This window comes from Solanum tuberosum, unplaced genomic scaffold, assembly GCF_000226075.1.
Source record: "Solanum tuberosum cultivar DM 1-3 516 R44 unplaced genomic scaffold, SolTub_3.0 scf00151, whole genome shotgun sequence".
NCBI lineage: Eukaryota > Viridiplantae > Streptophyta > Magnoliopsida > Solanales > Solanaceae > Solanum > Solanum tuberosum.
The window spans coordinates 1,001,459-1,011,311 of NW_006239077.1; the positions used below are offsets into that span (position 1 = coordinate 1,001,459).

General features: G+C 33.7%; 1 protein-coding gene across 1 annotated transcript; it reads left to right on the plus strand.

Moving 5' to 3' along the window:
* The first annotated feature begins 7,214 nt into the window (after positions 1–7,214).
* Positions 7,215–9,429, plus strand: LOC102586176 (uncharacterized). Its single transcript, XM_006353062.2, has one exon. It carries the CDS (start codon positions 7,368–7,370, stop codon positions 9,276–9,278), a length of 1,911 nt encoding a protein of 636 aa, XP_006353124.2. The 5' UTR covers positions 7,215–7,367; the 3' UTR covers positions 9,279–9,429.
* Positions 9,430–9,853: the final 424 nt, after the last annotated feature.

Here is a 9,853-nt window from a genome sequence, read left to right on the forward strand (position 1 = left end):
CTGTCGGAGTGACTGACGGACGGGACTGACGGGTCGTCACTCAATCGACGGTCCGTTGATGGAACCGTCGGTCGAGTATGCTCGACATGACGGGCATACCTTTTTCCTCGGAGGTCGAAATTGAGAAAACTCAGTGACGTTGGAAAGAGAATTCAATTATCTATCATACCATAGGCCATGGGACACATAATTTATTTTGTGATAAAAGTTATGACCATCTGAAGTTGACCCATCAATAATTTTCAACTAACTGGCTGTTGACCCTAACTTATGGTCAGACCTACGGATCGTGGATCGAACGACGGTCCGTGCTGGTCAACCGTCAATCGGTACTGAAGCTGGGCTTTAGGGACATCGATCCACATACACGAACCACGGTCCGTGACATGACCTACGGACCGTAGGTCCGGCCGTGGGTCTACACTTAGCTGAATTTCTGGCTGAGTTCTGGGGGAGGTTGTTGACACGAACCACGGACCTACAGGACGGACCGTGGGTCCTCCTATGGTCCGTGGATGGTGCCCGTGAGTGCCACGTGCAACACCAGAAATCTGCAATCTGGTCTATTTTTTTATACGGGGTGTTACAACTTTAGACCTTGTAGCCCATTTGTCTTAGAAACTATTCAGTGTAGTTTTGAACCATTGTACCCTTGTTGTAGCCTAGTTTGATAGTTGAGACCTATGACACTACCCTTTGGAGTTCATTGAACTGTGTTGCCCTATCTTGGCATCTATCTTAGTTATCTTTGTTTTTATAGACATGAGGGCTTTACTTGTTTACTTTGGTATTACTAGCCTTTTGACTTAGGCTTGGCTTGTATTATAATAGACGTAACCCTTCGAGCTGGGTTTTGACTTTCAGAAACCTATATAGTATCAAAATTGGGTTAATTGTGGTAAAAGTGGGTTCTAAGCCTTTTCCAGGACGACTCTAGTTCTCATAGTGCGATGGATCTTCCTGATGTAAGATTTAGGAAAAGATTGATCCTCATTTGTGGCTATTGTGACGTCAGATTTCGAGAGAAGCTACGTTTTGTTGAAACATCTAGAACTTGTCCTATGTGTGTGAAAATTTAATATAGTTTGAATTGGTTGGATGTATCAAGATATTTTCTTGTTTAAACCTCTATTTTCTTACTATATTGTGATACCTTCTTAAACATATTCCTTAGTTAATTCTTTTTGAGTGTATAACCTATTTCATTGTATAGCCACATTGTGTAGCATAGTTTCCCTTTGTTGATTACCCTAAAAAAAATTGAACTAAAACTCCTTAATGCACTTTGAGTTGAAAGACTTAGAAAAAGATAAGGGAGATAGAAAAGAGAGATGAAACGACTTAGAGAATTATGATTATGTGGTAAAGAGAAAGTTGAAAATAGTGCCCAAGTGTTATTATCTATGCTTGTTGTAAGTAAAGGATGAAAAGAAAAGAAAAATATATATGACTTGACTATAAAAAGTAGAGAAGTATGAGAAAGAAAATAAAAAAAGTGAAAACATCCTTGTAAAAACTAAGTAGTTGAAGAACAGACAAAATCTAAAGAAAAGTTGAAAAATAATATAGCAAGTTGAAAGTACAGCGAAGTGAGAAATTAAAAGGAGCTTTATTGATTTTGTCAGCATCTTAAAGTGCATGGGGAAGAGTAGTCACTACCCTTAGCCGATGTTACAACCTGAAAAAGTTTTTTGATCTTACAGTTCAATGCTTTAATTGAATATATAATACACTATTGGAAAGCCTATGATATATTTTGATATGTCCTGAATTTTCTTGTGAGTGTGAAAGAATTTGATTTGCCCATGTCCTTGGTGATTATCTATATACGATGAGAGAAAAAAAAGACAATTATTTGATAATGAGGGCACTTGATAGTTATAACTAGTAATGTAATGACTATAGTAATTGCATGTATGTGTGTGTGTGTATATATATATACACACACACACATACATGCAATTACTATAGTCATTACATTACTAGTTATAACTATCAAGTGCCCTCATTATCAAATAATTGTCTTTTTTTTCTCTCATCGTATATAGATAATCACCAAGGACATGCAATTACTATAGTCATTACATTATAATGAAGAGTCAATCTAGAAGTAATGATGTTTGCATGAAAAGTCTTAAGTTTGAAAGATTGTGCTGCAATGAATAAATAACATATTACAATTGAACTGTCTATGTAAATCAAATTTGTGAGTAACATTATTTGATTAACACCAATGTGATATTGGGTTTATAAAGGATATGATGAGTTGTTCAAGTACAAACAAAAGCTCTAAGTGTGGGAGGTAATCTGGGTGTATTTATGCATACAAATACCATATATTACCCATGATTTAGCTAAATTTTGATTATGATCTTATGAATATCAATTTGTTTATTGAATATTGTTGTGTAATGAGCTACTAGTTTTGATTAGGATGATTATAGGTCAAAACAACAAGAAAATATCCAAAGGATGAATTGGAACGCAAAACAAAGTATCTTGGACATTAACACAACCAAAAGAACTACAATAGAGGAATCTGCAGTGCGAGGTGGCATACCCCGTGTTGGGCCTTGCATTACACATGTTCTAAACCAGATATTTATAGACTTGATTTTCTTGTGATAATTTTGTGACACACGAAGAAGGAGACAAACTTGGAGATAGAGCCCACACCGCAACCCCTTAAGCCACAAACCAAATTCCGCATCGCGACGCCCTTATTATTGGACTGAAGTTGACCAAAGTCAAAATATATTTCAAGCAAAATTAAGATTTCAATTCTATTGTTATATATATGTCATTAAGATGATATTTTAAGGGTTATGAACTATTTCTAAGGGAACGAACTATTTCTATGTATTACAAACTAGCCATAGAAGTTGGGGATTACTCGTAGCTTAGAGATTCATTATTCTTCAGTTTTTAGAGTGTAATTAGTTTCTTAGTAAATTATTATGATACGGACAAGATTCTCTTACAAAAGTTATATTAATCGAAGATGTTATTTACTTTCTTCTATATTAATGTTCTATAGTAGTTTAAATTATAATTAAACTCATAACTAGGATTATAAAACTTAGAGTAGTCTGAACCTGACCCACACTCTAGCCCTCTTTCGTCATCCAGAGATGATTACATTAAAATCTTCTCATCCATGGGTAATCATTGTGTTTTAGTTTCTTTCGTAAATATTTTTTTTAAATGATTGCAGACATTAATAATTTGCTTGTATTTTGACTTGCTTGATAAAAGAGGTTGAGATTAGAAAAATGACCATTAACAAGGATTTGAAACTACCAACTTCCATCTAATAGCTTGAGCTAGAGATATAATAACTAACTTGAGGCTTTAGATGAATGAGAAAATTAATTCGACACACAAGTGTTGGCAGGGTGACATTCTCTAATTGGGATGCGAGGCTTTATGAGACTTATCGATTCATCAGCTTTTCACAATTGAACACATATGAATAAGTTAATAGTAAATTATATAATTGACTTTCGATTTCTAAGAACTATAACACTAGTTCGTCTTTTATTATTAATTAAAGTTTGAGTAGTTAAAATAATTAATAATTCACTTTAAAACCCCCAATTCCCAATAGTAATTGACAATAAGAATTTCAATAGCAAATTATAAAGATCTCCAACATCGCTTTTCGTGGAATTTGAACACAACCTAGTTAGGTTACTATATTTTAACAATTGATTGCTTTAATTATAATTAAGCGTATAATTTGGGCGACATCACTATGCAAACCAATAAAACCATCAGGATATCTAAGTGTATGCAAAACACTATTCGGACCAACAAAACCATCATGATATCTATATTATGCACAAAATGAATGAATATGTATGTATGCGAACTAGCAACCTTACAAGTAATATGTATATAACCGTACCTCCTCCGTTCTATAACCATAACAACAATATCAACCCGACAATTACTACATTTGATGACCACAACAATATATACACCACCTCATATTTCCAAATTTGATACAACATCGACATTATCAAATACAAATTTTTGACAAGAATAACACTAATAATAATTTGACTCTTCGATAACATGTTAGACCATACCCTTATTTCAACAATCAACAATAATTATGTATGTTGATACAATTAGACTGATTTTTTTTATGATGATGCATGTGTATGATGAGTTCAACCATACCTTTATTTCAACAGTCAACAACGATACATTAACTAAAATACAATCAAAACAAAAGATGTCTACATCTAATAATGTGTATAAATGGTGCATACAAGTGTTGGCACAACTATATTAAGCGAATAAATAGTCTATCCAATCAAATTGAGCCAACAGATACTACAAATTATTATATCACTAATACATAGTGAATTATTTTAGGGAAAATGCATAAATTCCTCCTTAAACTTGTCCTGAAAAATTAGTTACACTCTTAAACTATTATGACGACCTATTACACACCTTTACTATTTAAAACTGAATTTAATACCACCCTGATACGTGTAACACCACTCTCACAGCATGCAGTGTATTACACACGCTGCCACATAAGCACTACGTCAGCACCATGTCAGATTTTATAATTTCTTATGTTCTTTTTGTTTTCTTTTCTTTATTAATTAACTTTCTTTTTGTTAACTCTATTTAACACAAATTAATCTCTAATTAATTATTAAAATTCTCTAATAATTATATCTTCTTTATCACTAAATTCCACCCACTTTGTCTCTAATCTTATCGGAAAAATTATTCATTTGATTTATATCACGATTTTCTTTGTCTTCTCCGGCGAAGAACAATCAACTCATCACCACCATAAGCCTACCTCCATCGTTCTTCTTATCTAACAAACCATTAGCCACAAAACAATCACCTAAACCACCACAAAACAGCCACTCAAAATCCAAATCAATCACCAGAAAACACCAAATCAGACCTCATTACCTTATCCCTTTGTGATTTTATTCTTTTGATTTCGTTTGCAGGTGTGTCGGCGAGCTGAAAGCTTCAGCCATGGCTCCGATGAAGTTCCGAAGAGCTCCACACTTCCAGATTTGAATAACCAACAAATAACCACAACCAACAACACCAGTACTACACTCTCGTTATTGTGAATCTTTGAGGTTGTGATGAAAACTAAAAAGTTGTGATGAAAATTAAAGAATGAGGAAGAAGAGGGTAATGGGTGGGGAAGGAAGATTTTTATTTTTTAATTATTTTTTAAAAGGGTAATGGGTTGGGAAGGAAGATTTTGATTTTATTTTTTTTAACTTTAATTTTTCTAACGCGCTAGTATTTTATTTATTTTTTATTATTTTGCCACGTCAATTTTAGGGAGTAAATAAATTCACTTTTAAGTAGTAAAGGTGTGTAATAGGTTGTTATGATAGTTTAAGTGTGTAACTGATTTTTTGGGACAAGTTCGAGGGGAAATCTATCATTTTCTCATTATTTTATTAGTGATACACCACGAATTTCAGAAAGTTGTATCAATATACAACACAAATTTTAGAAAGCTATATCACTAATACAACAAATTTCAAAACAATTGCTGTAAATCAAAATTAGACAAACTATAACTACTAATAATAATTATGATCTAAACTAATGTTATTTATGAAATCTTCTCTTATTTTTCTAATAACTAAAATAAATAAGAGTAATTTTAGGAATAGCAATCATAAAAATCATATTAGTGCTATGTAGCTATGATTTTGCTATTTGCGCCCTATATTTGCTATGGAGCATCTTATTTGTATAAATCTCAACGATTTGTATAAATCAGGCATTTGTGTCTACGAAAACTGCGTTTGTATATGTATATGTTCTTTGTGTTAGGCTAGAGTGACAAACACGTTTAGGAGAGAGAAAGGAGAGAGGCGAGTGAGAGAGGACATAGAGTGGAGAGATGTGAATTGTATATGTATATCAATTAGATAATTATATATATGTAACTACTATGTATATATATCAATGATTGTATGTGTATATCTGCATAAAATTTGAATTTGTATATAATTGAATCGAATTAAAATATTTGTATTTGTATATCAAATCTCTCTCGCTTTATATAAACACAAATTGTACATTGTATTTGTATAATTTTTATTTGTATAAAGCAAGAGAGAGAGAGAAAAAAAAAACAAAAGAGAACTGGGTAGAAGAAAATTTGTATTAGTATAATTATAAGTGTATAAGACGGAGAGATATGTATTTGTATTTGTATATACAATCTCTCTTGCTTTATACAAACACAATTTATACATTTGTGCTTGTATAAAAGTGAGAGAGGCGAGCGAGATTCAGGGGGGAGATGTGAGAATGACAATGTGTTTGCTAAGAATTAAGATTAAATGAAACTGTAACTATAACATTTATTTTGAATTAATAGTTTGCTATAATTCACAATTTTTCCCAAATAAATATAGGGGAAACTAAGCAAATACCCATAAAAACAAAATAATTACAAACATATACCCTTTTACATTCATATCATACTAAATAATTACACTACATACCCCTCAACTAATTTCACTTTACTGATACTAAATCAGTATCATAGATACTGTATTGATATCATTAAGAGTGATAATTTCTCTTAATTGATACTAAATCAGTATCATATACTGTATTTGTATCATTAAGACTGATAATTTTGCTTAATTGATACTAAATCAATATATATATGTTGTATTGATATCATTAAAGTTTCTTGTAAAGAAATTATTCATTAGTCAATGATACTATAAGTGTGTGTATATATATATATAATGAGTAATTTATGAACAAGAAACATTAATGATGCTACAACAATATACATACTCTTATAGTATTATTGAGTAATGAGTAATTTCTGAACAAGAAACCTTAATGATACCAATATATATACTGATCTAGTATCAAGTTAAATGAAATTATCGGCCTTAATGATACCAATACAGTATATGATACTAATTTAGTATCAGTTAAGCCAAAATTATCAGCCTTAATGAAAGGGGTATGAAGTGTAATTATTATGAGAAAATGTGTATTTCTTAATTACTTTAGATTTGAGTATGAACACGTAATTATTTTGAATTTTATAGCGTATTTATGTAGTTTTTCCTAATAACTAAGCTTAGAGAGTCCAGCCCAGGAAACATATGGGCCAGTCCAAAAGGCAGTGGTCACAAACTGACAAAAGCATAGTAGACGTTACAGAAAAGAACAAATCCTCTTTTTCTGAGTTTGAAATCCACCATTTTCATAGCCATACAGAGAGTACACAAAACGCAGCCATTGCAATCGTTTGCCCTATCTTACTACTTCATACAGATCGCAATCTTCACAATTAGCAGCTATTTTCTCTGCTGCAAAATCAGAAAATGGAGAAAAAGCTCAAGGATAAGAAATGGAGTTATGAAAAGAGAAGCCCTTTGCAAGATCTGAATGTTATTCCCAGATGTAAAAGCAAGAGTAGCACCATTGAAGCCCCAAGAGGTCGTCTTCCTTTTCTCATCTCTTCAAATTCTTCTTCTTCTTCGTCTTCCTCTGTTTCCTCATCTTCTTCTTCCAGAACGCATTTCCACAAAACACCGAAAGTTTCTTCGAGAATTTCAAATCCAGTGCCTAAATCTACACGTTTGAGATCTAAATCCACCAACGAGAATGATTTACCAAGACCCATTACGCAAAAACCCAAAAAGAACCCTCCTTTCCTATCTGGGAAGAAACCCATCTCCCGAAAGTCAAATCTGAGCAATCCTGTGAAGAAATCGTCATTTGGGTCGGTAAGATTGGGGGTTAAACCCAAGAGTTTGAAGCAAAAGGTGGAAGGAAATGGCTCAGGTGAGCAAATTCAGCTTTTGGATTTTGATTGTAATTTGACTAGTTTTGAGAATTGTACACCTCTTGGTAAATTAGCATCTGGTTCTGGTATTGATTGTGCAACTTTAGATCATACTTGTAATGTAGATAACTCAAATACAACTAGTAATACTACAAAAACACCTCCCATTGAGGCTTCAGTGTCACCTGAAATACAATGTGGGCTATCCACTGGGTTGGTTTCAGCTGCTACACCTTGTTATGCTGCTGGCCATGTTCTCTCTGGTGTTACTGATAAAAGGAAGTGTAGGCCTAGAGGTGTTCTCACTATAGGAAACTTAATTGATTCGTCAGATTGCGAAAAAGCCAGTGGCTCATTGGATAGAAAGTGTGAGGGGGCTGGAAGGAATGAGGTACTTAACAAGTCTAGTAGAGATTCTTTGATTCCTTTGCCTGCATTGGCTTCTATGCATTGGCTTTTATCTCCTTGCCGTGAGAATAATGACGTCTGTTGTGAGGGTGAATCTGTTAACGAATTTAGGATGTTGAATGGATCTGCCACATTTGAGTTGCCGTATTCAACTTCAATATGTTCTGGGAGTACTTCTGATTCAGTACATAACAGAGCAAATTACTGTAATAGTGTAAATACGGATGAAGCACAAATTGGTGGAAAAGCTTGGATTGTTTTGGTCTCTCCTGAAAGTACTAAACTTAAAGATCCATTGTCTGACGAGATGGGGAGGAATTTGTTTCCATCTTATCCCCTGGATATATCTTGTTGTCATGATGTGAAAGTCCCGGATGAGTGGAAATGTTCGTGCAGTCTTGTTAGAGAGAATTCTCCATGCTCTACGGCTTCTTTGAGCAGTGGGAATGTCATTCAAACACCCAAATCCGATTTGAGCTCAGGCAAGTGTGGTGGCTTTTCATGGTTACACCCAGGTGATCATCGAGACAACCTTAGGGATGAACTTGATTCAGTGACAGATTTTCTTCACAAAACAAGTTTATCACCTATGACTCAACCGTCAGCTTTAAATCCGCCTAATCCGCATTTTAAGTTTAATAGTGCTTCTTGGGTGTCTGACTCCTCATTAGAAAATGTATCACAATCTCAGATGAGAATCTCATGGAGAGATGGGATATTGAGTCGGACTCTTGAGATTGATGATTTAGATTGCTGCAGATGTTTATCAGATGATGAGAATGGGGGCTACTGTTACACTAATGCAAAGACAAATGTTGGTGTTGAATCCAGTCCCCATGAAGAAAATGATCTTTTACCAGAGAGTGGTTCTCAGTCTCCTGAATTTGTAGAGCACAAACACGAGCTTTCTCGGAATGGAAAGTTAAGGTCTCCTCTTCCAGAAGCTAATTCGTGTGCAGAGTCCATACAGACTGAAGGTGGTGGTTTAGTTTCATCTGCAGATTCTGACTGGACCCATTGTTGTAATAATCAGTTGTAGCACATTTGATTCTTCATCTGTATTTATTTGTATCGATTCTTAGAAGCAATGTTGCTCTTCTAAGTTCGAGTACTGTTTATTGTTGCTATAAATTATACCCTATAAATACTCAATTGTCTTCGTCTGAAGTGTTTGGAAAGTTCATTATTCACATTCTCTTAGTGCAACTCCGCAGATATTGAAATTGTGACAAAATTACACTTTTTTTATATCTTGTGTTTGGAACTTCTGATGAGCATTGGATGTCTTTGTAGATGGAGCTCTAGATGTTTACAAGAGGTGTTTATGCTTCCTCTCAACTACACCATTTTGTTGCGGGATAAAAACACTGGATGTTTGGTGGATAATTCCCTTAGAATTAAAGAAATTTGTTGTTAAATTACATCTTGCTAACTCAAGAGCATTATCTGATCTGATTTTTCTTACCTTAGTGTTAAATTGTCCTTCAACCATGACAAGAAAATTTTGAAGCATAAAGAATGCATTGCTCTTGATTTTTAAATGATATGTCCATGTGCCTCCATTAAAATATATACAATAGTTTTTTAAAAAATTATTTAGTACTATTGTAAGTA

Excerpts from the sequence above, each read along its gene's own strand:
- LOC102586176 (XM_006353062.2), top strand. The coding sequence starts at position 7,368 with ATGGAGAAAAAGCTCAAGGATAAGAAATGGAGTTATGAAAAGAGAAGC.